Source organism: Puma concolor, chromosome D2 (genome assembly GCF_028749965.1).
Source record: "Puma concolor isolate L17-30 chromosome D2, mPumCon1.1.hap2, whole genome shotgun sequence".
In the NCBI taxonomy this organism is placed as follows: Eukaryota; Metazoa; Chordata; class Mammalia; order Carnivora; family Felidae; genus Puma; species Puma concolor.
The window spans coordinates 79,547,289-79,573,424 of record NC_141677.1 but is presented as its reverse complement, the minus strand read 5'-3'; the positions used below and the strand labels follow the sequence as shown (position 1 = coordinate 79,573,424).

Sequence of the window (26,136 nt, the reverse complement as noted above, 5' to 3'; positions counted from 1 at the left end):
CTTGTCCCTGTCTCCTGAGGAATAGGACGGTGGCCATGGGGACCCTGACCCGGGAATCAGAGCCCATGCACTTGCTTCCGGTGACTCATCTCTTCCCAAGCAGGTATCAGAGGCCTCCCAGGACAAGTCAGCCAGAGAATGGGTGACAAACAGAGTCCTTCTCCTGGTGGCACGGGGACCTGGCGCTGGCATCGGCCCCTCATGCGCACAAAGCACAACCATTATGAGTCCGAGCACATGAGAGAAAATGGTGCTAAGACAAACACTGTGAGCAGCCGGTCCTGGGACTTGTACATCCCGTTGTTCCTGAAGCTAGACCCACTCACCACTAATGTCCTCATTATGGACATTGGCATATGTCATATGCTCTCCTAGCATAAGACAGGTGGAGCTGGGTTCCTGTCACTTGTGAACAAAGGCTTCCTGACTAGTAGGTCCCACAACCGGTAGGTGGCAGGAAATCACAATTCTTATGGGGAAACAGAACGCCCCACACTGAATACGCTGGTTAGGGCGGAAGCCGAACCCACATTTAGGAATTTCACCCACGCCAGTCGGTTATGGTGTTGATGATAATATTTCGGCAGGAAATCAAGGATGCTTACCGTAGGAAGGACTTGTATACCACCAATCTGGAGACACAGGGAGAGAGACAGAAACAAAAAGTAGAATTAGAAAGGAGGTGGAGTCAATCAAGGTTGGCTCAAGTGACTATTAGGTGGGACCAATGGTGGCGATATCTGAGGAGTTCTGCCGGATAGAGCAGAAAGGGATCTCTGCCAAGAGGCTGCCAAGAGCCAAAATCCCACCGTCGAATGTCCACCACAACGGCAACAAGGTGGTGCCCTGTGCAAGGCTAACTGCCGTGCTGTCATGACCCTGTTGTTGGGAAACGCATCACGTAGGCTCCACGTGGGAAGTAGGACGTGAAAACGTCTCTATTCTCCCAACACATGGAGCGTTTGGCCCAGGCAATGCAATCCAGCAGAAATGTTCCCGAGACTGCCTTGTCTGTCACCTAAAGTCTTAGTGAGGACGGTGTACCCAGAGGACTCTTATTTCACTGGGCCAGTAAGGACAGTCCGTGTGTTGCGGGCTCAACTGGAAGTGTCTACATAACTGAGAGGGACCAAGGGAGGCCCAGGAGAGAGAAAAGCTCCAGAGTCCCCCTTAGATGTAAAGTTTGGGGCCAGGGCTGGCTTACAAGAGGAGATAGATGCTCAGGAGTCAAGAGGCAGCAGAACTCACCTGGTGCGGTCGTGGGCTGGGACTGGGCAGCTGTGAAGAGACAAGAGCACGTGAGACACCGCACAGAGCTGCCCCAACCGGACGCAAGGGGGAAGGATCTGAGCGGGTCAGATGCCATCGATGCCGGTCCCCAGCCACGGAGGGTAGGGCCCGTGACGTCCACACCCTGGAAGGACGACCCTCTTCAAAGGGCCAGGCACACCAAGAACACGATTTCCCATGTCAAGGTGATTGGCTCCATGGCTACGAGTGGTGAGCGAGTTGACACAAACCCAACGTGTGCCTTGAGCTTTCAGCTGCTCACCATGGCAGCAACACCGAGGAGTCCAGCTCCCGCCAACATGCCACGGCTGATCTTTCAGGCCTAAGCAGGGCTCATGACGAGGTCTGTCTGGCAGTCATTGCAGAAGCAGCTGGCCCGTCGCACCACAGACCCGCCGCACGGACCCGGCATCACCCCTCCAGCGGGGCACATGCAGTCAGGGGCTCAGGACCCCAAACCCGCGGCGGCCGTAGCCACACACATACAGGTTGGTCTGCAATCCTAGCCCTGGGATCCCCGCGAGAGACCTCCATTCAGCAGGCTGATCACTGGCCGCCACCTGCAATGTTGCAGGAGGGCCAGTAACGGCTTCGCGGGGACTGGCAGTTTGGCACGTGTCCTACTTTACCATCTCCACACCTGGCAGCCTGACAAAAACTGACACTGACACTGACACTGGAGGGGAGTTGAGGAGACGTGAGGAAGACAAGGATGTTATATAGGTAGCTTCCAACGATCTGATCAGAACATGACGTCTCTCTTCCGTACCCAACAGCAAGAGAAACTCCCAACGACAAGAGGCTCACCTGAACAGATGACACTGGCGTCCTCACTATGGACACAGTTGTGCGAGTTCCAGCCGTTGTGGGGGCAGCGCCACAGGTAGGACTCTTGCCCGGAGCAGCGCACGTTGTCCAGGACAATGGGCCCTGAGCCCTGACCAAAGCGGGCACTTCCCGGGGCCGACACGGCCCAGCCACAGCCCAGTTGCCTGCACACCACGTTGGCGTCATTGATGTCCCAGTCGTCGTCACACACGGTGCCCCAGGAGCCTTGGTACAGGACTTCCACGCGGCCCTGACAACGGTCACCTCCATTCACCAGCCTCAGGGACAAACCTGCCTCGTTCCCTAGCAAGACAAAGAACAAAACCCACTGTCCATGTCTATCTTCTGGCCAAAGGCTTAATTAAGGCTTGGTCCAGACTCAAAAGCTTGCTCACGGCCAGTCTTCCCCGGGCATCGTTCCTTTTCGAACGTGCCAAGAGCTTAATCTTCAGCCCAGGCACCCTAAGAGCTGAGACACCTAGACAGACCTGTCCAAAGGATGCCACGATGCAGGAAAAGACGCTATGACGCAATGCGTGTGAGTAGGAAGACAACCCCCATCCACGCTGGGCATGCTCACGAGGGCATCTTCCAGCCATCGCTGTCAGGCCGAGACCACTGCCCTGTGGGGCAGCTTGTTGGCTTCTGTAGGGTCCTGCCTGGGTTCGGGCAGAGCCCCAGGACCTGCTTGCAACGTGGCAAGAAAGGTGGAATGCTAGCACATGGGCCCCCTTCTTCCCAAGGCTACGCTCCACGGCCTGGGAGCCATGAGGGAGGTCTCAGGAGATTGGACAGACCTCCAAGCATTACATTAACCTCCTGCAGAACGGTCAGCACGGAACATCGATCCCACTGGAGTCAGGGGGCTATCCGCATACCTTCAGACCTGGGATCTGAGAGTCACCTCTTTCTGCTACCAAACACACACAGAGGGGCAAAGAGAGCAAAGACACACCCCGAGTCTCCTCCTGTGACTTCCATAACCAAACCTTATGTAGAAGGAGAGTGAGCCAGGGACTTGGGATACAAATATTACTCCTTGTTGGTCTTATAGGTGGGCAGACAGGGGGCCCGGGGGCCCAGAAGTCGTGACAGAGGGAAGAGCGAGAGGTAGACATCTCGGGAAGGAGTCTTGGAAAAGAGTGTGTGGCGGGCCTCTTGACCACTGACACCTGCAATTGTCACCTTGCTGCACAGGCCTGCTGCTCGGCCAGCCCTGTTGGGATGAAGGCTCTGCAGGAGGACCACCTGGTCCGTCCACATCCATCTCGAAACCTGGCATGTCATTGTCTCCCTCAGAGGGCCTTTGCATCCTACCCACCCTGAGGTATGCATGTCTGAGGGGTGCTGGGTCAACCTGAAATGAGTCAGATATCCTAGTGCCTGTAACACACCATCACTTGTTACACCTTCACCCGCAGGGCACTGTTCATCTGCTTTGGAGGTATGCACGGGACACAGATGAATCTGAGGGCGTTCCAAACAGCGAGCGATGGAGAGAATCCAGCATGCTCTGAGGTCCCTTCGGGAGAAGGGCAGTGGTCATCCGTGTCCCTTGTTCCACCCAACGTGTCGGCCCAGATTGCATTACAGCTGAAATCCAGACACACAGGCCAGTTCCCCGAACCTGCACGCAGCTGTCTCCTGGGACAGCCTGAAACAACTACATGAAACCTCCTGGGCTGATGGCCAGACGGGCCTCTTGGAGCTCCAGGTCTCTTTAAGAACCCCTGTGGTGACTAACTGACAAGCAGGAACACGGGATACCCATAATTTCCACCAAGAGCGGTGCTTCTCCCTGAGCGCTGAGAAGAAGGATGGGAACCATGACAAGAGACATTCCCAGTGGGGTCACCTGAGACTCACCCGGGCAAACTGTACATTTGGGGTGAACAGCTGTAACAGAAAAAACCTCAAGGCAGACACAAAAGCACACAGGTGCTCCAACTGGATCAAAGGTTGAAGAAATCAGCCCAATCTCACAAGCAGATGACTCCACGTGTCCTTGGGCAGATACGGCAAGGGCCCTCCATGAATCTCTCAGTCCTCTGGGAGCCCCACCCTATGTCCCACTGCCATTGCCTGCCTTGCTGGGCCTGAGGACTGGCTTTCCGGCAGACGCAATGCCACCAGCAGGCCCACGAACACCCTCAGAACCACTGCATCCACGCCACGTGGAAACAGCTAGAATGGGTTGAACAGTTACGCTACGAAGATCCCAAGCCTCTCATCCCAGGTGCCATGCGCTCAGCCTTGACAAGGTTTCACAGGCTTTCTGCAGGGGGCCAAGCTCAGGCCCCGGGGTCCTAGGTGGCTCATCAGTGTTCCATGTACCACTCACCAGCCATTCCCTACATCCATCCCCTTCGCCACTACTATCACTGTCGCCCCAGATGCGCAATCTAGACTGCAATCCTGCTCCCTAGGTTGGCTTCATGGACGACCCAGAATCATAGGGCCACAAAGGAGTGAAGGTGGCTCATCTTTCGACCACATTCCCAAAAGTGCGCCTTGAGAAAAGGGCCCCAGGAAATCAGGAAATGTGGACCGAGCAGATGATCCAGCTGACAAGCAGGGGGTCATTTTGCCTGCCCACTGAATGGTGAATGCACCTTGTCACCCACAGCGTCACTGATAATCCCAAGCAATTTCTGTCCACAGAGAGAGGGCAGCTGCCCCTGCGGGCCACCTCTGTGGCACTTCAGGGGACAGCTGTGCCCAAGAGCCCTACAGACACAGATATCCAGGAGAGGTCAGGTGGGGACCTTGCAGGAAGGAGCATTTTGGTTCTCGGCAATTGCCATTAGAGGGGGACCAAGAGTTTTGAGGTTCACCTGAGCAGATGACACTGGCGTCCTCCCCATGGCGACAGTTGTGCGAGTTCCAGCCGTTGTGGGGGCAGCGCCACAGGTAGGACTCTTGCCCGGAGCAGCGCACGTCGTCCAGGACAATGGGCCCTGAGCCCTCACCAAAGCGGGCACTTCCCGGGGCCGACACGGCCCGGCCACAGCCCAGTTGCCTGCACACCACGTCGGCGTCATTGGTGTCCCAGCTGTCGTCACACACGGTGCCCCAGGAGCCTCGGTACAGGACCTCCACGCGGCCCTGACACTGGTCACTTCCATTCACCAGCCTCAGGGACAAACCTGTTTCGTTCCCTAGCAGGAGACACAAAAATTATCTTTCTCTTCCTCCCCGGAGGAAAAGCCCCAGGGTCTCAGTGGACAAGAATTACTTTAGGGACCATGACTTCTGCATGCAGGTTAAGGTTGCCCAGCACAGGACTCTCTGAAGCTTGCTCACCATTTTTCATCATTGAGGGGCTATTCAGATACCCTGCAGGGTCATGAGGTTTACGCATTACGCATGTGCACAGTCTGGTGGCCCACAGTGTCAGCATTGGGATTGCTGACTGGTCATGGGAAGCAGGGGCGAAGGGTCAAAGCCAGCCGCCTGCCTCCCTACCTCGATGACCAACCCAAGCACCTACATCAAGCCCAGAGTTCCTACCCAGCCACCATCAAGAAACTGTCCTAGACCTAGTGCTTGCAGACTCCACCTTCCCCTGAACGTCCTATGTCGCGCGCCCTACTACTGGGCCTGAGGGTTCTTGTGAAGGTTCCTTTATGCTGACCGCTGACCCGTGTCGCTCTTAAGCCCCGAGCTCGGACTCAATCTGAAACAGTCCGTGAGCCCTCTGAATATCCCACCAGTGGGCAGGACTAACGATCACTGACTCTGAGCTGTGCACACCTACAGCAGCCCGGACCTGTGGATGGCAGAAAAGAAACACAACATGGCAGCATTAGGTCTGCCGGCAGGAAGGTCATTTGCCAGGTTCAGCACGACAGCACACCTCGTGAGTGATCGGGCTCACCTGGACCCAGCCCTTTGCACCCTGTGAGCTGGGCTGGGGCATGACCATTGTCTGGTTCTCATTCTTCCAGGCATGCGTTCAATGAGAGCTCTGGTCTCCAAGGAAGATGGACACATGCAACAAACCCATGGGAAGACGACCGCTTCCGCAGCCGTTAGGAAAAGGCAAATCCTAGCCACAGACAGATGACTACAATGAAAGTGACAGAAGAAGTCGTGTCGTTGAGCATGTAGAGAAAGCACAACTTCCAGACACTGCTAATGGCACCCTACATTGGTGTGGCTACTGTGGCAAACAGTTCAGCGCTTCCACAAGAAAGAAACATAACGTCATCACTTGACCCACACATTCCACCCCTAGGTATATACCCAGGAGATCTGTAAACAGCTGTTCAAATATCAAACTTGTACACAGCAGTCATGGAAAGGCTATTCAAATGAGTCAAGGGTAAAATTAATCGACGTGGCCTTCAACCGATGCATGGTTTAAAAAAAAAAAAAAAAGGCTAGGGATTCATGGGGCCACTGTGTACGTGTGCCATCATGGTGAACCTTGAGAGGGTCTGCCATTGAAAGAAGCCAGCCACAAAGGGCCACATATGCACCGAATCCATTCATACGAAAATGCCAGAGTAAATAAATCCATATTGACAGAAGGCAGACAGGTGATGACCAGAGAGAAATGGGATTGGGTGTGAATGGTAACGGCATGGAATCTTCATCAGGGGCATGAACAATTCTGGAAGTAGATACTGTGATGGTGGCACCGCTCTGACTATCCTAAAAACTCCGGACTCTAGACCTTAGGCTGGGGAATTGTGGGGTAGCGGTAATGCCCAGAGACCCAAAGACAGAAAAGCAAGCACTATTTGGCCATTTGCTTCAGTCCTGACTCACACAGACCATCATCCCCGTCCTACTGTAGGACTGAAAGAAGCAGGAGCAGACACCCCTACGGTCCCTACGGAAGACGAGCTACCAGGCTCTAGGGGCAATCCACGCCCTCTCAGTGGCCCCACGGACACTGCACTGTCAGCACAGAACTGGACCCGAAACCGGAGACAAGCTCCAGAGTAGAGCACGACATGGCCTGACACCCCTGGCAGAGGCAAGCTTCTGTGCCTGGACTGGGCAAATGTGGGCAGCATTCAGCAGAGAGCACTTGGGACAGAACAAAGCTCTGACAGGGAAGAGCCTCTTTCGGTCAGAATCCGCTTGCCTTGATTGTAGGTACAGACACCATCGGACCCATGAAGTCAAGTGGCCAAGACCCCTGTCCATGAGGGTCAAGGAGGCCCTGGCATCACATCTTGTCCCTGTCTCCTGAGGAATAGGACGGTGGCCATGGGGACCCTGACCCGGGAATCAGAGCCCATGCACTTGGTTCCGGTGACTCATCTCTTCCCAAGCAGGTATCAGAGGCCTCCCAGGACAAGTCAGCCAGAGAATGGGTGACAAACAGAGTCCTTCTCCTGGTGGCACGGGGACCTGGCGCTGGCATCGGCCCCTCATGCGCACAAAGCACAACCATTATGAGTCCGAGCACATGAGAGAAAATGGTGCTAAGACAAACACTGTGAGCAGCCGGTCCTGGGACTTGTACATCCCGTTGTTCCTGAAGCTAGACCCACTCACCACTAATGTCCTCATTATGGACATTGGCATATGTCATATGCTCTCCTAGCATAAGACAGGTGGAGCTGGGTTCCTGTCACTTGTGAACAAAGGCTTCCTGACTAGTAGGTCCCACAACCGGTAGGTGGCAGGAAATCATAATTCTTATGCGGAAACAGAACGCGCCACACTGAATACGCTGGTTAGGGCGGAAGCCGAACCCACATTTAGGAATTTCACCCACGCCAGTCGGTTATGGTGTTGATGATAATATTTCGGCAGGAAATCAAGGATGCTTACCGTAGGAAGGACTTGTATACCACCAATCTGGAGACACAGGGAGAGAGACAGAAACAAAAAGTAGAATTAGAAAGGAGGTGGAGTCAATCAAGGTTGGCTCAAGTGACTATTAGGTGGGACCAATGGTGGCGATATCTGAGGAGTTCTGCCGGATAGAGCAGAAAGGGATCTCTGCCAAGAGGCTGCCAAGAGCCAAAATCCCACCGTCGAATGTCCACCACAACGGCAACAAGGTGGTGCCCTGTGCAAGGCTAACTGCCGTGCTGTCATGACCCTGTTGTTGGGAAACGCATCACGTAGGCTCCACGTGGGAAGTAGGACGTGAAAACGTCTCTATTCTCCCAACACATGGAGTGTTTGGTCCAGGCAATGCAATCCAGCAGAAATGTTCCCGAGACTGCCTTGTCTGTCACCTAAAGTCTTAGTGAGGACGGTGTACCCAGAGGACTCTTATTTCACTGGGCCAGTAAGGACAGTCCGTGTGTTGCGGGCTCAACTGGAAGTGTCTACATAACTGAGAGGGACCAAGGAAGGCCCAGGAGAGAGAAAAGCTCCAGAGTCCCCCTTAGATGTAAAGTTTGGGGCCAGGGCTGGCTTACAAGAGGAGATAGATGCTCAGGAGTCAAGAGGCAGCAGAACTCACCTGGTGCGGTCGTGGGCTGGGACTGGGCAGCTGTGAAGAGACAAGAGCACGTGAGACACCGCACAGAGCTGCCCCAACCGGACGCAAGGGGGAAGGATCTGAGCGGGTCAGATGCCATCGATGCCGGTCCCCAGCCACGGAGGGTAGGGCCCGTGACGTCCACACCCTGGAAGGACGACCCTCTTCAAAGGGCCAGGCACACCAAGAACACGATTTCCCATGTCAAGGTGATTGGCTCCATGGCTACGAGTGGTGAGCGAGTTGACACAAACCCAACGTGTGCCTTGAGCTTTCAGCTGCTCACCATGGCAGCAACACCGAGGAGTCCAGCTCCCGCCAACATGCCACGGCTGATCTTTCAGGCCTAAGCAGGGCTCATGACGAGGTCTGTCTGGCAGTCATTGCAGAAGCAGCTGGCCCGTCGCACCACAGACCCGCCGCACGGACCCGGCATCACCCCTCCAGCGGGGCACATGCAGTCAGGGGCTCAGGACCCCAAACCCGCGGCGGCCGTAGCCACACACATACAGGTTGGTCTGCAATCCTAGCCCTGGGATCCCCGCGAGAGACCTCCATTCAGCAGGCTGATCACTGGCCGCCACCTGCAATGTTGCAGGAGGGCCAGTAACGGCTTCGCGGGGACTGGCAGTTTGGCACGTGTCCTACTTTACCATCTCCACACCTGGCAGCCTGACAAAAACTGACACTGACACTGGAGGGGAGTTGAGGAGACGTGAGGAAGACAAGGATGTTATATAGGTAGCTTCCAACGATCTGATCAGAACATGACGTCTCTCTTCCGTACCCAACAGCAAGAGAAACTCCCAACGACAAGAGGCTCACCTGAACAGATGACACTGGCGTCCTCACTATGGACACAGTTGTGCGAGTTCCAGCCGTTGTGGGGGCAGCGCCACAGGTAGGACTCTTGCCCGGAGCAGCGCACGTTGTCCAGGACAATGGGCCCTGAGCCCTGACCAAAGCGGGCACTTCCCGGGGCCGACACGGCCCAGCCACAGCCCAGTTGCCTGCACACCACGTTGGCGTCATTGATGTCCCAGTCGTCGTCACACACGGTGCCCCAGGAGCCTTGGTACAGGACTTCCACGCGGCCCTGACAACGGTCACCTCCATTCACCAGCCTCAGGGACAAACCTGCCTCGTTCCCTAGCAAGACAAAGAACAAAACCCACTGTCCATGTCTATCTTCTGGCCAAAGGCTTAATTAAGGCTTGGTCCAGACTCAAAAGCTTGCTCACGGCCAGTCTTCCCCGGGCATCGTTCCTTTTCGAACGTGCCAAGAGCTTAATCTTCAGCCCAGGCACCCTAAGAGCTGAGACACCTAGACAGACCTGTCCAAAGGATGCCACGATGCAGGAAAAGACGCTATGACGCAATGCATGTGAGTAGGAAGACAACCCCCATCCACGCTGGGCATGCTCACGAGGGCATCTTCCAGCCATCGCTGTCAGGCCGAGACCACTGCCCTGTGGGGCAGCTTGTTGGCTTCTGTAGGGTCCTGCCTGGGTTCGGGCAGAGCCCCAGGACCTGCTTGCAACGTGGCAAGAAAGGTGGAATGCTAGCACATGGGCCCCCTTCTTCCCAAGGCTACGCTCCACGGCCTGCGAGCCATGAGGGAGGTCTCAGGAGATTGGACAGACCTCCAAGCATTACATTAACCTCCTGCAGAACGGTCAGCACGGAACATCGATCCCACTGGAGTCAGGGGGCTATCCGCATACCTTCAGACCTGGGATCTGAGAGTCACCTCTTTCTGCTACCAAACACACACAGAGGGGCAAAGAGAGCAAAGACACACCCCGAGTCTCCTCCTGTGACTTCCATAACCAAACCTTATGTAGAAGGAGAGTGAGCCAGGGACTTGGGATACAAATATTACTCCTTGTTGGTCTTATAGGTGGGTAGACAGGGGGCCCGGGGGCCCAGAAGTCGTGACAGAGGGAAGAGCGAGAGGTAGACATCTCGGGAAGGAGTCTTGGAAAAGAGTGTGTGGCGGGCCTCTTGACCACTGACACCTGCAATTGTCACCTTGCTGCACAGGCCTGCTGCTCGGCCAGCCCTGTTGGGATGAAGGCTCTGCAGGAGGACCACCTGGTCCGTCCACATCCATCTCGAAACCTGGCATGTCATTGTCTCCCTCAGAGGGCCTTTGCATCCTACCCACCCTGAGGTATGCATGTCTGAGGGGTGCTGGGTCAACCTGAAATGAGTCAGATATCCTAGTGCCTGTAACACACCATCACTTGTTACACCTTCACCCGCAGGGCACTGTTCATCTGCTTTGGAGGTATGCACGGGACACAGATGAATCTGAGGGCGTTCCAAACAGCGAGCGATGGAGAGAATCCAGCATGCTCTGAGGTCCCTTCGGGAGAAGGGCAGTGGTCATCCGTGTCCCTTGTTCCACCCAACGTGTGGGCCCAGATTGCATTACAGCTGAAATCCAGACACACAGGCCAGTTCCCCGAACCTGCACGCAGCTGTCTCCTGGGACAGCCTGAAACAACTACATGAAACCTCCTGGGCTGATGGCCAGACGGGCCTCTTGGAGCTCCAGGTCTCTTTAAGAACCCCTGTGGTGACTAACTGACAAGCAGGAACACGGGATACCCATAATTTCCACCAAGAGCGGTGCTTCTCCCTGAGCGCTGAGAAGAAGGATGGGAACCATGACAAGAGACATTCCCAGTGGGGTCACCTGAGACTCACCCGGGCGAACTGTACATTTGGGGTGAACAGCTGTAACAGAAAAAACCTCAAGGCAGACACAAAAGCACACAGGTGCTCCAACTGGATCAAAGGTTGAAGAAATCAGCCTAATCTCACAAGCAGATGACTCCACGTGTCCTTGGGCAGATACGGCAAGGGCCCTCCATGAATCTCTCAGTCCTCTGGGAGCCCCACCCTATGTCCCACTGCCATTGCCTGCCTTGCTGGGCCTGAGGACTGGCTTTCCGGCAGACGCAATGCCACCAGCAGGCCCACGAACACCCTCAGAACCACTGCATCCACGCCACGTGGAAACAGCTAGAATGGGTTGAACAGTTACGCTACGAAGATCCCAAGCCTCTCATCCCAGGTGCCATGCGCTCAGCCTTGACAAGGTTTCACAGGCTTTCTGCAGGGGGCCAAGCTCAGGCCCCGGGGTCCTAGGTGGCTCATCAGTGTTCCATGTACCACTCACCAGCCATTCCCTACATCCATCCCCTTCTCCACTACTATCACTGTCGCCCCAGATGCGCAATCTAGACTGCAATCCTGCTCCCTAGGTTGGCTTCATGGACGACCCAGAATCATAGGGCCACAAAGGAGTGAAGGTGGCTCATCTTTCGACCACATTCCCAAAAGTGCGCCTTGAGAAAAGGGCCCCAGGAAATCAGGAAATGTGGACCGAGCAGACGATCCAGCTGACAAGCAGGGGGTCATTTTGCCTGCCCACTGAATGGTGAATGCACCTTGTCACCCACAGCGTCACTGATAATCCCAAGCAATTTCTGTCCACAGAGAGAGGGCAGCTGCCCCTGCGGGCCACCTCTGTGGCACTTCAGGGGACAGCTGTGCCCAAGAGCCCTACAGACACAGATATCCAGGAGAGGTCAGGTGGGGACCTTGCAGGAAGGAGCATTTTGGTTCTCGGCAATTGCCATTAGAGGGGGACCAAGAGTTTTGAGGTTCACCTGAGCAGATGACACTGGCGTCCTCCCCATGGCGACAGTTGTGCGAGTTCCAGCCGTTGTGGGGGCAGCGCCACAGGTAGGACTCTTGCCCGGAGCAGCGCACGTCGTCCAGGACAATGGGCCCTGAGCCCTCACCAAAGCGGGCACTTCCCGGGGCCGACACGGCCCGGCCACAGCCCAGTTGCCTGCACACCACGTCGGCGTCATTGGTGTCCCAGCTGTCGTCACACACGGTGCCCCAGGAGCCTCGGTACAGGACCTCCACGCGGCCCTGACACTGGTCACTTCCATTCACCAGCCTCAGGGACAAACCTGTTTCGTTCCCTAGCAGGAGACACAAAAATTATCTTTCTCTTCCTCCCCGGAGGAAAAGCCCCAGGGTCTCAGTGGACAAGAATTACTTCAGGGACCATGACTTCTGCATGCAGGTTAAGGTTGCCCAGCACAGGACTCTCTGAAGCTTGCTCACCATTTTTCATCATTGAGGGGCTATTCAGATACCCTGCAGGGTCATGAGGTTTACGCATTACGCATGTGCACAGTCTGGTGGCCCACAGTGTCAGCATTGGGATTGCTGACTGGTCATGGGAAGCAGGGGCGAAGGGTCAAAGCCAGCCGCCTGCCTCCCTACCTCGATGACCAACCCAAGCACCTACATCAAGCCCAGAGTTCCTACCCAGCCACCATCAAGAAACTGTCCTAGACCTAGTGCTTGCAGACTCCACCTTCCCCTGAACGTCCTATGTCGCGCGCCCTACTACTGGGCCTGAGGGTTCTTGTGAAGGTTCCTTTATGCTGACCGCTGACCCGTGTCGCTCTTAAGCCCCGAGCTCGGACTCAATCTGAAACAGTCCGTGAGCCCTCTGAATATCCTACCAGTGGGCAGGACTAACGATCACTGACTCTGAGCTGTGCACACCTACAGCAGCCCGGACCTGTGGGTGGCAGAAAAGAAACACAACATGGCAGCATTAGGTCTGCCGGCAGGAAGGTCATTTGCCAGGTTCAGCACGACAGCACACCTCGTGAGTGATCGGGCTCACCTGGACCCAGCCCTTTGCACCCTGTGAGCTGGGCTGGGGCATGACCATTGTCTGGTTCTCATTCTTCCAGGCATGCGTTCAATGACAGCTCTGGTCTCCAAGGAAGATGGACACATGCAACAAACCCATGGGAAGACGACCGCTTCCGCAGCCGTTAGGAAAAGGCAAATCCTAGCCACAGACAGATGACTACAATGAAAGTGACAGAAGAAGTCGTGTCGTTGAGCATGTAGAGAAAGCACAACTTCCAGACACTGCTAATGGCACCCTACATTGGTGTGGCTACTGTGGCAAACAGTTCAGCGCTTCCACAAGAAAGAAACATAACGTCATCACTTGACCCACACATTCCACCCCTAGGTATATACCCAGGAGATCTGTAAACAGCTGTTCAAATATCAAACTTGTACACAGCAGTCATGGAAAGGCTATTCAAATGAGTCAAGGGTAAAATTAATCGACGTGGCCTTCAACCGATGCATGGTTTAAAAAAAAAAAAAAAAGGCTAGGGATTCATGGGGCCACTGTGTACGTGTGCCATCATGGTGAACCTTGAGAGGGTCTGCCATTGAAAGAAGCCAGCCACAAAGGGCCACATATGCACCGAATCCATTCATACGAAAATGCCAGAGTAAATAAATCCATATTGACAGAAGGCAGACAGGTGATGACCAGAGAGAAATGGGATTGGGTGTGAATGGTAACGGCATGGAATCTTCATCAGGGGCATGAACAATTCTGGAAGTAGATACTGTGATGGTGGCACCGCTCTGACTATCCTAAAAACTCCGGACTCTAGACCTTAGGCTGGGGAATTGTGGGGTAGCGGTAATGCCCAGAGACCCAAAGACAGAAAAGCAAGCACTATTTGGCCATTTGCTTCAGTCCTGACTCACACAGACCATCATCCCCGTCCTACTGTAGGACTGAAAGAAGCAGGAGCAGACACCCCTACGGTCCCTACGGAAGACGAGCTACCAGGCTCTAGGGGCAATCCACGCCCTCTCAGTGGCCCCACGGACACTGCACTGTCAGCACAGAACTGGACCCGAAACCGGAGACAAGCTCCAGAGTAGAGCACGACATGGCCTGACACCCCTGGCAGAGGCAAGCTTCTGTGCCTGGACTGGGCAAATGTGGGCAGCATTCAGCAGAGAGCACTTGGGACAGAACAAAGCTCTGACAGGGAAGAGCCTCTTTCGGTCAGAATCCGCTTGCCTTGATTGTAGGTACAGACACCATCGGACCCATGAAGTCAAGTGGCCAAGACCCCTGTCCATGAGGGTCAAGGAGGCCCTAGCATCACATCTTGTCCCTGTCTCCTGAGGAATAGGACGGTGGCCATGGGGACCCTGACCCGGGAATCAGAGCCCATGCACTTGGTTCCGGTGACTCATCTCTTCCCAAGCAGGTATCAGAGGCCTCCCAGGACAAGTCAGCCAGAGAATGGGTGACAAACAGAGTCCTTCTCCTGGTGGCACGGGGACCTGGCGCTGGCATCGGCCCCTCATGCGCACAAAGCACAACCATTATGAGTCCGAGCACATGAGAGAAAATGGTGCTAAGACAAACACTGTGAGCAGCCGGTCCTGGGACTTGTACATCCCGTTGTTCCTGAAGCTAGACCCACTCACCACTAATGTCCTCATTATGGACATTGGCATATGTCATATGCTCTCCTAGCATAAGACAGGTGGAGCTGGGTTCCTGTCACTTGTGAACAAAGGCTTCCTGACTAGTAGGTCCCACAACCGGTAGGTGGCAGGAAATCATAATTCTTATGGGGAAACAGAACGCCCCACACTGAATACGCTGGTTAGGGCGGAAGCCGAACCCACATTTAGGAATTTCACCCACGCCAGTCGGTTATGGTGTTGATGATAATATTTCGGCAGGAAATCAAGGATGCTTACCGTAGGAAGGACTTGTATACCACCAATCTGGAGAGACAGAGAGAGAGAGAGAAACAGAAAAGTAGAATTAGAACGGAGGGGGAGTCAATCAAGGTTGGCTCAAGTGACTATTAGGTGGGACCAATGGTGGCGATATCTGAGGAGTTCTGCCGGATAGAGCAGAAAGGGATCTCTGCCAAGAGGCTGCCAAGAGCCAAAATCCCACCGTCGAATGTCCACCACAACGGCAACAAGGTGGTGCCCTGTGCAAGGCTAACTGCCGTGCTGTCATGACCCTGTTGTTGGGAAACGCATCGCGTAGGCTCCACGTGGGAAGTAGGACGTGAAAACGTCTCTATTCTCCCAACACATGGAGTGTTTGGTCCAGGCAATGCAATCCAGCAGAAATGTTCCCGAGACTGCCTTGTCTGTCACCTAAAGTCTTAGTGAGGACGGTGTACCCAGAGGACTCTTATTTCACTGCGCCAGTAAGGATAGTCCGTGTGTTGTGGGCTCGACTGGAAGTGTCCACATATTGAGAATGGTCAGGGAAGGCCCAGGTGGCAGACACAGTCCACTGTTCTCCACTGAAACCACTGACTGGATCCCCAGGTAGGCAGTACCCTGACTGAGATACTCAGGAGACAAGAGGCAGCAGAACTCACTTGCTGTGGTCGTCGGCTGAGACTGGGCAGCTGTGAAAACAAAAGTACATGAGACACAGTGCACAGAGCTGATATGACTGGACACAAAGGTAGAGGACCTGAGGAGGTCACAACCTTTGAAGCTTGTCCCCTGCCATGAAGAGCAGGGCACAATCCACCCACACCCCGGAAGGATGCTCCTTGTAAGAAGACCAGGAAGACCACAAATATTGTATCCAACAGTAAGGTGATTAGCTTCATGTCTACATGTCATGAGCAGATTGAAGCAGAAAAGAGCATCTCTGCAGAGGCAAGTGCAAGGAGCCCAGCTTCCACCAAAAGGCAATGGCTGCTCTTTCAGGCCCCAGCAGGAGTCATGACAAGGTTGGCCTGGCAGGAATTGCAAAAGCAGCTGTCCTTCGCAGCACAATCCAGTGCACGGACCAGGCAGCACATTTCTCGGCTGGGAGATGCAGTCAGGGACTCAGGACCCCAAGCCCAGGGCCAGCATAGGCACACACATACAAACTCTGTAATCCTAGCCGGGATCCCCATGAGAGTCCTCCATTTTGCAGGAGGACCTTTCGCTGCCTGATGCAGCGTTGCAGGAGGCCCGTAATTGTTTCATGGAGACTTGCAGTTTGGTTCTTCTCCTAATTTACCATCTCGACACCTGGCAGCCTGAAAAAGCTAATACTGATTCCAGTGGAGAGTTCAGGAGACTTGAGGAAGACAAGGATGGTATAAGTAGCTTCCAATGAGCTGATCAGAATGTGAGGTCTCTCTTCCCTACCCCTACCCCCAAAAGACAAACACCGAATGATGAGAGGCTCACCTGAGCAGATGACACTGGCGTCCTCACTATGGACACAGTTGTGCGAGTTCCAGCCGTTGTGGGGGCAGCGCCACAGGTCGGACTCATGCCCGGAGCAGCGCATGTTGTCCAGGACAATGGGCCCTGAGCCCTGACCAAAGCGGGCACTTCCCGGGGCCGACACGGCCCAGCCACAGCCCAGTTGCCTGCACACCACGTTGGCGTCATTGGTGTCCCAGTCGTCGTCACACACGGTGCCCCAGGAGCCTCGGTACAGGACCTCCACGCGGCCCTGACACCGGTCACCTCCATTCACCAGCCTCAGGGCCAAACCTGCCTCACTCCCTAGCAAGACAAAGAACAAAACCCACTGTCCATGTCTCTCTTCTGGTCATAGGTTTAAGGCATATTCCAGACTCAGGGGCTTGCTCATGGCCAAAGTGCCCTGGGCATCATTCACCTTTGAACATGCTTAGAGTTTAATCTTCCTCACAGGCAAATAGTGGAAACATCCTATACATCCTAGGCCTTAGGATATTCTGATGCAGGGAAGCACCTTATGATTCAATCGAGGTGAGTAGGAAGATAACCCCAAACCCCACTGGGCCTGCTCAGGATCGAGCCCCATAACTACTGGTTGCAAGCCAAGACCACTGCTCTGTTGGGCAGCTTTTTGGCTTCTGAGGAGCCCTGATGTTTTCTGGAAAAAGCCCCAGGACTTGATGGCAACTTGGCACGAAAGGAGCAGTACTGTCATGTTGCCCCCCTCTTCCTGAGGCCCCACTGCATAGCGTGGGAGCCATGAGCAAGGTCACAGCAGGACTTGTGAGGGCTCTAAGTATTACATTAACTCCCTGCTGGAGACTCTTCACTGAACTTCATCCCATGATTCCCCTGATTCGGGTGGCCAGCCCCCTAAGATCAGACCTAGGGTGTGAGACACACCTCTTTCTACCACCAAACACACACACTCAGGGACAAAAATAATGAAGGGCACACCCTGCGACTCCTCCTGTCACTTCCAAACCCAAACTTTATCTAGAAGAAGAATGAGTCAAGGGGATCATTTACCTATATTTGGTGTTACAGGTGTGGAGTTGGGGAGCCAGGTGCCTGGAAGTGATGACAAAGGGAAAGGCCAGAGTTAGACATCATGGAAAGCAGTCTTTTAAAATAGTTTTTGGCAGGCAGCTGACAATGCACATCGCAGCCTGCCACCTTGCTTCTATTTGTGATACACAAGCCTCCTGCTCAGCCAGCTCTCTTGGGATCAAGGCCATGCAAGAGCACAACCTGGTCCGTCCACATCAGTCTCTAAGCCTAGCATGTTCTTTTCTCCCTCACAAAGCCTTTGCCACCTCCCTGCTCTGAGGCATGTAGTCTGAGCAGTTTCCCACACTCTGAAGCTTGGGCAAAAAGAGTCAGGAGCGTGGTGGGTTGACTTGAAACCAGTCAGGTATCTTGGTACCCGAAACTTGCCATCAGTTATTACACTCCTATCCCCTGGACACTGTCCCTGCCACTTTGGATATACATATGACCCTGATGAATCTGAGGTTGCTGAAAGCAGTGAGTGATGAAGAGAATCCAGCCTGCTGTCCCTTCAGAGGAGGTTAATCGTCATCCATGTCCACTCTCCCACTCATCATATCAGCCAAGATTGCCCTACAGCTGAAATTCATGTAACGCAGGGCCAGTTCCCTGAACCTGCAGGCAGCTGTCTCCTGGGACAGCCTGAAAGGACTGGATGAAACATCATGGATTGATAGACAGATGGGACTTTAGAATCCCAGGTCTGGTTAAGAACCACCTGTTGGGGACTCTATGATGGGGGTGGGGGACAAAGCGTGTACATAGGTTCTCTGAAGAACAGTGGTTCTCCCAGAATGGGTAGAAGAGGCATTGGGGGGGGGGGGGGATGAAGTAAAGGAACATTCCAAGTACGGTCATAAAGACTCACCTGGCTGGCTTGTGGACTGGGTGTGAGTAGCTGTGAGAAAGAAACTTGAGGTTAGACACAAAGCGACCGGTGCCCCAACTGGATCAAGCTGGAAGATTATGAGACTATGCATACAGAGCTGATGACTTCACGTGCCCTCAGTTAGACAGAGCCAGGGCCCTCCATGAATCTCTCCATCCTCTGGGAGCCCCACCCTATGTCCCATTGCCATTGCCTGCCTTGCTAGGTCTGAGGGCTGACTTTCCAGCAAGCAGAATGCCACCACCCTGCCTGCAACAGGCTGCCATATCATTGTGTTCATTCAGAATGGGAACAGCAAGAATGAGTCTGGGTAGTTATTCTAGGAAGACTCCAATTCCACCAGCCCAGGTGCAATGCTCTCAATCTTTACAAGGTCTCTTGGGCTTTCTGCAGGGGTGAAGCTCAGGTCCCTTAGTCATATGTGGTTCTTCAGCATTCTATGTACTACTGAGCGGCCATTCCCTGCACCTTCCCCACTTCCAACTGCTATTCACTGCCTGCCCAAATGCACAGTTTGGACCGCAATCCTGTTCTCTGAGTTTGCCTCACTGATGACCCAACATAATTTGACCACAAAGGGGTGAAGGTGGTTCGTTTTCCAACCACACACAAGATGTGTGCCTTGAGAAAGATCGTCCTGGGAAATTGGTGGTGTACTGAGTAATAATTCCACTGAGAAGGAATAATGGCTCAATTTTTCTGTCCACTGAATAGTGGATGGTTCCTTTCACCCACCATGCCATTGTTGCTGCAAAGTCATATTGGTCCTTCTCTGTTAGCCTAATAGGGGAGGAGAACATACTCTACCCTTTCTTTCTTATTGTATATCAGTTGCCTGCTATCTCCAGGAAACCTTAGGAGGCACAGGATATCTCAGAGAGGGTTGGATGTGGGCCTTGTAGTATGCAGTGTGTTTGTTCCAATCAAAGACCACTTCAAGAGAGAGCCAGGAATATTTGTTTCCCACCTGAACAGATGACACTGGCATCCTCCCCATGGCCACAGTTGTGTGAGTTCAGCCATTGTGGGGGCAGCTCCACGGGTGGGACTCATGCCTTGAGCAGTGCACATTGTCCAAGACAATTGGCCTTGAGCCTTGACCAAACTGGGCATTTCCTGGGGCTGACATGGCCCAGCCACAGCCCAGCTGCCTACAGACTATATTGGCATCATTGGTGTCCCAGTCATCATCACACACAGTGCCCCAAGAGCCTCAGTACAGGACCTCCACGTGGCCCTGACACCAGTCACCTCTACTCACCAGCCCCAGGACCAAACCAAATTCAGTCCCTAAATGAAGGCATAACATTTCTCTTACATGTTGCCACAAATGACAAAGTCTTAGGACTCTATCATATTCATAGTGCTTCACAGTAGGTGAAGGTCACTGAGAGTTTTAAGTAGGCTGGACTCTTAAAGTATCATGAGTTAGAATTCTTCAAGGTTAAAAGGACAGTGACTTCTCTCCCCAATCTAAGCCACTAGAACTTCAAGGGGAAGTAAATGCACCTTAGTTTATAGCCTTGAGAGGGCTTAAAGACTATCCACAAGTTTTTTGTCTGAGCAAAACAGGGACACAGCTCGACCCATGACTGTCCTATGCTGAAGAGAATTCTTGTCTGATGACACCAGGATGTCTTGTGAGTTCTCATACATATCTTGGGCTCTGAGGTTGGCTTAGAAAACATTTTTCACATGCTGCTTCTGGCTCCATAGTCAAGTCTTTGGGGCTAGAATGGCTGGGACCAGTGCATATTTTGGGATGAAACAGGTAACTCTGTAGTCTAGAGACTGATTCCACTGGTCTCTGACCCAAGGCACCCAGGCTCCTAGAGATCCCATATTTCAACTGATTCCTCCCCACCCACTAGGGATGGACAATGAAGGAAGCTCCAACTCAAGCCGGGCCCTGGGTCACAAGGGACATTCCTTTGTGTTATATGCATAAAACACTCTTTCTCACCCCAGTTCCTAGAATTCTTCCTGAATAAGAGTGACACCCAGGGGCGCCTGGGTGGCGCAGTCAGTTAAGCGTCCGACTTCAGCCGGGTCACGATCTCGCGGTCCGGGAGTTCGAGCCCCGCGTCAGGCTCTGGGCTGTTGGCTCAGAGCCTGGAGCCTGTTTCTGATTCTGTGTCTCCCTCTCTCTCTGCCCCTCCCCCGTTCATGCTCTGTCTCTCTCTGTCCCAAAAATAAATAAACGTTAAAAAAAAAAAAAAAGAGTGACACTCATGTATATATTTGGCATCATTACCCACCAAAAAGGAGCCAAATAAAATTAATCATTACCTATTGCACCAGTAGTCCCAGTATCCTCTGTAGTGCTATCTGCATAGATAGATTATAGAAGGAGGGGGGAAAAACATAAAATGTAAAATTAGGTCCCTTCTGAGGAGAATCAGTAACTGGAAGTAAAATAGTACCTGCTAAGGAAACATTATTTCTGACCTGGATTTCATCTTGCTATGTGACTTTAGAAAAGGGAACAAACCTGTCTAGCCTCAAGCTCTTTCATTCTAAAAGACTATTTTGGAAGAAATCTCTCTTCATTAACCTACTGACCTTGATTCTGACCATCCCACACGTGACCTATGCAGGGCTCCAGGGGACAGATGTAAAAATAACTTTTCTAATCCTTACGCTTCTAACTGATTTCTCTTGTCTAATTGCATTGGCTAGTATCTCTTACACAGTGTTAAATGACAGGGGTCCCAAAGGCCATCTTGCCTTGTTTTCTACTCTAGTGAAAATGCTTCTGATGTTTACCCATTAAGATTATGGCTTTAAACCTATGATTTTCACATTGTTTCAAGGAGCTGTGGTGTTCGTCCAAGGCCCCAGCAAGATCTTACCTGGTGCTGGGACCTGAAGAAGAGATGACCTGATTGCTCCTCTTAACCCACTCTCACTAAAGCGTTCATTTTGTTTCTGAATTCCCTATTGGACTTCTACCTGAGGTCTTTTTGGCTCTAGAGAAAGTTGACTCCCACATCTACCCCACACTGGAGGTCCTGACAAGAGTAGGTCTATGTAAGTCCTATATGCAGTCAGATAGTGTCATAGTCAGATATTTAAGCCCCTGAGTTCCTCACCTGCACCCCTGGGTGGACCAGTTGTACCAAAGAACTTGTCAGGCCCAGCTGTTACTCCTAATACATAGTCAGAGGAAACCACTCTAGAGAGGAGCAGGTTCTCCTCTTACACCTGCTACAAGTAAGAATCTTGGGAAGACATGGCTAAATTTAACAAAGCCAGTGTCCTCCTCAGCTCTGGTGACATCTGTGTCCTTAATCATAGGGAAGAGAAAGAGGTAAAGTCAGACTTCACCCCATGGCCTTTAGGGACAGGAAAGCATAATGCCTGAGGAACAGAAATGCCGGACATGTGTACCATTAAGATTCCCAGCTGATCCATGCTGACTCCTAGTCAGGGGCCTTCATGTGAAGGCTCTCCTTCTTTTGTCCTAGGGTCAACATTTCCCATGTGATATGGCAGTGACTTTCCTTCCCAAAGCCCAGGTTGCCAGAAACTCGAGCTGTATTGACTGCCTCCCAGCTGTTTCACTGGAGGTGCCCCCAGGGGGGTGCATGGGACCTCTGACGCCCATAAGCTGAAGGACCATGGTTACTTTATACTGAGAAGGAACCAAGTTGGTCTGATATGGGCTCAGGAAAATGCACAAGCACGCAAGGATGCTACCCCAACAGGTTTGCACTTGCCTCTCCAGGCCCTGCAGCCAGAGACCCAGCACCCCAGCCTGGCCAGGCACCAACGTGCAGCGGTGAGGACCACAGGGGTAGGCCCTGAGCATGAGCAACAGGGCCTTCCTGGAGACAAGACACCAAGCTCCACCTTGGAACTCCTTGGAAGTGCCTGTGCAAGTCAATCCCTCCCCAATCTCAGGGACATGGTCCCATTGAGGCCTGAGGCCTTGTTCAGAGGTTCCCTCTTTGTTGCTAAGCACCCCTATCTCTTACACCTTTTGCACCTCTTCTGGATCAAAGATGACCCTGTGAGGACAGTGAGGTAATGAGCCCATAGTGATCCCATATAACAAATGTTACCTTCTACCGCAGCTGTTGCCAGGGGTGTCTCCGTGGGAGACAAAGAAGCTAGAGTGGAGAAAGGAAGAGGTAATCAGTATTGGCTCTCATTTGAGAAGGGGTGGACTTCTGTTTCCTTAGCTCTGAAATAAGGGCTGTATGCAGTGATCCGGAAACCCCACCCACTGCTGACAGGCTCCATTTCTTCCTTACAAAACAGAATTCCTCTCTCTGTCATTTCATCAGCCCTTATTCAATGCTGGAATGCCACCAGAGATGTTCTTTGTTCCTACCACCAACCCCCGCCTCCGCCTCCACTGTCTCCATCCAAAAAATCACCCAGTTGACTAACAGCCCCACCTGATGTACAAGGTCGCATTTCCAATACAAACTGCCTATTTCTATAGCTTACCCACACCCTTAAATGACAAGTATATACCATCACTGAGATATTCCTGAGGAGGTGGCCCCAACTAAGAATAAAGGCGGTTTTTTCAAAGATGCATCCCCAAATGCTGAAATAAACCACTCCAAAGTGACTGCTTGGAGGCCCACACTTTCTGGGGGAAGCCATTTTCAAGTGATGGATTATCTGGGTCACGTCCCATGCACGGGGGCATGCGCACACACCAGTCCACATAGCAAATGCCAGAGGTCACTCTAAAGATGGATAATTTATCTAGGAATCCCCCTTTGGGGGACACATTGAGTGTTATCCTCAGGGTTTCTTTGTGGATTAAAAGACCACTTGGTGCTTGAACACCCACCAGCATTGTGTGAACAAGGAGAAACTCGGCATTGGCGTGTGCTAGGTTGAGCCAAGGAGAAGTTCTCTCTTCCACTGTGAGTGTAAATATCTTTTGCTTGTCATTTAATCCCCAGTAAAGAGAATATACTGGTTACTTCAGTGTTTGATTTTGGTAGAGATTTAAGTTTTAAGGACCAGAAGTCCCTAGTCCTTCTCTCCTGACTTTAAAAGGAGGAGATAGGGCCACATAGGAAGGCATTTGGTCATCCCAGGCCAGGGATCATCAGAACGATACCACTGGGTGTTGCATTGACAAACTCTGGAGGAGCCTGTGATTGAAACCCACCTGCACCGCTTCCCAGCTTTAGGACTCCAGGCAAGTCACTTGCCTTCTCTGAGCCTGGGATCTCACCCTTTCTGAGTGAAAAGGAACCTGCCCTCTAACATCAAATAAGACATGGCTTAGAGTAAAGCAGGTAAACTGCAAAGTGCTGTGGGCATGCACCATGATGTAGAGGTCAGCAGGAGCCTCTGCCATCCAAGGGGCACAGGCGACCACACGAGGCGAGGTCAGCTCTACCTGAGCACACAACTCCAGCGTCTTCCCTGTGGCCACATTCATGGTTGTACCACCCACTGTGGGAGCAGCTCGACAGGTAGGGCTCCCATCCTGAGCAGTATACGGAGCCCAAGAGAATGTTCCCCGAGCCCTGACCAAAGTAGGCCCCGCCCGGGGCCAACACCGCAAGGCCACAGCCGAGCTGCCGACAGACAACATCTGCATCCTGGGTGTCCCAGTCATCGTCACACACGGTGCCCCAGTAGCCTTGGTACAGGACCTCCACGCGGCCCTGACACCGGTCACCTCCGCTCACCAGCCTCAGAGGCAAACCTGCATTGAAAGAGTGGAAAGCTCTCGTCCTCTCTCTGCCCCCTTGGCTTTCACTCACCAGTACCCCCTGTTCCCCTCCTCCTTCTGACCACTTCCCCATCTCCTTCACCCCTGTTTCTCCTCTCCCAGCACCTTACATATTGCTGCCCTGCCACACGCTGTCTTAGCCCTCTTCTCATGCTATCTTCCCCCTGAATGAGCTCATGTGCTCTGAGAGCTTTCCAGGAGGAGGGACCCCCAAAGCCACCTCTCCAGTGCTGATCAACCCCTACAAGCCCAGCCAAGCTCTAGACCAATATTCCCAGTGACCTTCTGGATAGCCGGGCCCTGCTGTCTGGTACCCAACACAGTCTCTTTTGTCTACTTCAATCATGGAGTCACCATGCTCCACATGAGCGGTGTTGGAAATCTGGTTGCTATATTGGATTCCCCCTCTTCTGTACCTCTTGTATCCAACGTATCAACAGCGTTGTCTTTCCTTTTATTCTCACTGCCATTTTGCCAGATCTTCCTTCTCCTGAACCTGGCCTACTCCAGGGCCCTGTCAGTGGACTTTCCTGCCCTCTGCCCCTCTCTCTTGAATCCATCCCATTGATGGATTCCATAAGCATTTATGGAGAGCTTACTCTATGCCCCCTCCTCTGCTGAGGGGATTGATCTGTTTCCCCCTGGAATGTCCCAAGTCTTGTTTTCATAAATTGTGAATATGTTCAACTATTTTCCTGCTCAAAGCACTTCATTGTATTCTCCACTTGATCAGGGTCAAGTCTTGGATGGCATTCATCCAAGCGTGGGCCTCAGGTCACCTTTCAAGCCTCCTGACAGAGCCGGGGTGCCACCGTCATGGGCACCTTGCTCCTGCCTGACATGACCCTGCTGAACCACCTGCGCTAGGGGAGGAAAACAAGCAGCAGGGTCTGAGGAATCCAGCCCAACACTGGGACAGCAGGAGCTCGGTCCAAGGTGTGCTTTTCAATGGTTGGTTTGTGGTTATGAGAAATTTATGGGGGGGGGGCCAGAGAGGGTGGGATGGGATGGAAGATAAGGGGGCAGGTGGTTGCTGTGGTCTTTATAAAGGAAGGAATCAGAAAAAGAGAGGGGCAGTGCCAACCGGGCTGTTTCTAGAGTATTCTAGAGGTGCGTTCCAGGCCTCCTCAGTCTTTCCTGCTGCCCCTTCACTGCTGTGAATGTCCCTGCAGAAGATCTCTCAGTCTCCCTGCCCTCAGCTGCCCTTTACTGGTGGTCAATCACCAAAAAACTGCCCTCCAGCCCCTCCCAGGCCACCTTTGGACCCTCAGGGCAGCTTCTGAAAGGACAGAGATTGGTCTCAACAGAGCCAAGAACCCCATGGTAGGATCCACTGTCCTAAGTGGTCACATCAAGGACTCTGACATATCAAATTCAGTGCAAAGTGTGCACAGATGCTCAGAGGTTGAGGAAAGACGGATAGATTTAGTAAGAATAGTGAACAGAGGCAAAGGCACCTGTTCTGGGTTCAAATTTCTGCCCAGACACTTCCCCACCCTGTGGCCTTAGACATATAACTATTGACAAGTGACCAATCTGTACCCCAGTTTCCTCATCTGCAACTTGGGGGTAATAATACTACTTACCTCAAAATGTTGGAAAGATTTCATGATAATAGCACTTACTGTGTGCATTAGCTGAGCACGTACTACGTGCCAAGCAGTATTTTAAATGATTTTTTTATACATTAACTCATTTGGTGTATGAAACTGATTTTGTGCAAGGTACATAGAAAGTGCTTCAGAGGTGTAAGTTATCATCAAGATAACTATCACTGAGAAGAGGCACTGGCTTTTTTTCACC

At 52.8% G+C, this 26,136-nt stretch overlaps 1 protein-coding gene across 1 annotated transcript in view; it reads right to left on the bottom strand.

Moving 5' to 3' along the window:
* Positions 1–26,136, bottom strand: part of DMBT1 (deleted in malignant brain tumors 1) — a 76,615-nt gene that overhangs the window by 33,908 nt on the left and 16,571 nt on the right. Inside the window, exons 5-20 of the mRNA XM_086679467.1 lie at positions 23,995–24,306; positions 22,688–22,735; positions 20,913–20,951; positions 18,603–18,632; positions 17,714–17,755; positions 16,664–16,987; positions 15,850–15,879; positions 15,206–15,232; positions 12,250–12,573; positions 9,395–9,718; positions 8,552–8,581; positions 7,909–7,935; positions 4,953–5,276; positions 2,098–2,421; positions 1,249–1,278; positions 606–632 (exon numbers count right to left, since the gene is read on the bottom strand). Of these exons, the coding sequence (XP_086535593.1) occupies positions 606–632; positions 1,249–1,278; positions 2,098–2,421; positions 4,953–5,276; positions 7,909–7,935; positions 8,552–8,581; positions 9,395–9,718; positions 12,250–12,573; positions 15,206–15,232; positions 15,850–15,879; positions 16,664–16,987; positions 17,714–17,755; positions 18,603–18,632; positions 20,913–20,951; positions 22,688–22,735; positions 23,995–24,306 (2,262 nt within the window). The remainder of the gene's footprint in view (positions 1–605; positions 633–1,248; positions 1,279–2,097; positions 2,422–4,952; positions 5,277–7,908; positions 7,936–8,551; positions 8,582–9,394; positions 9,719–12,249; positions 12,574–15,205; positions 15,233–15,849; positions 15,880–16,663; positions 16,988–17,713; positions 17,756–18,602; positions 18,633–20,912; positions 20,952–22,687; positions 22,736–23,994; positions 24,307–26,136) is intronic.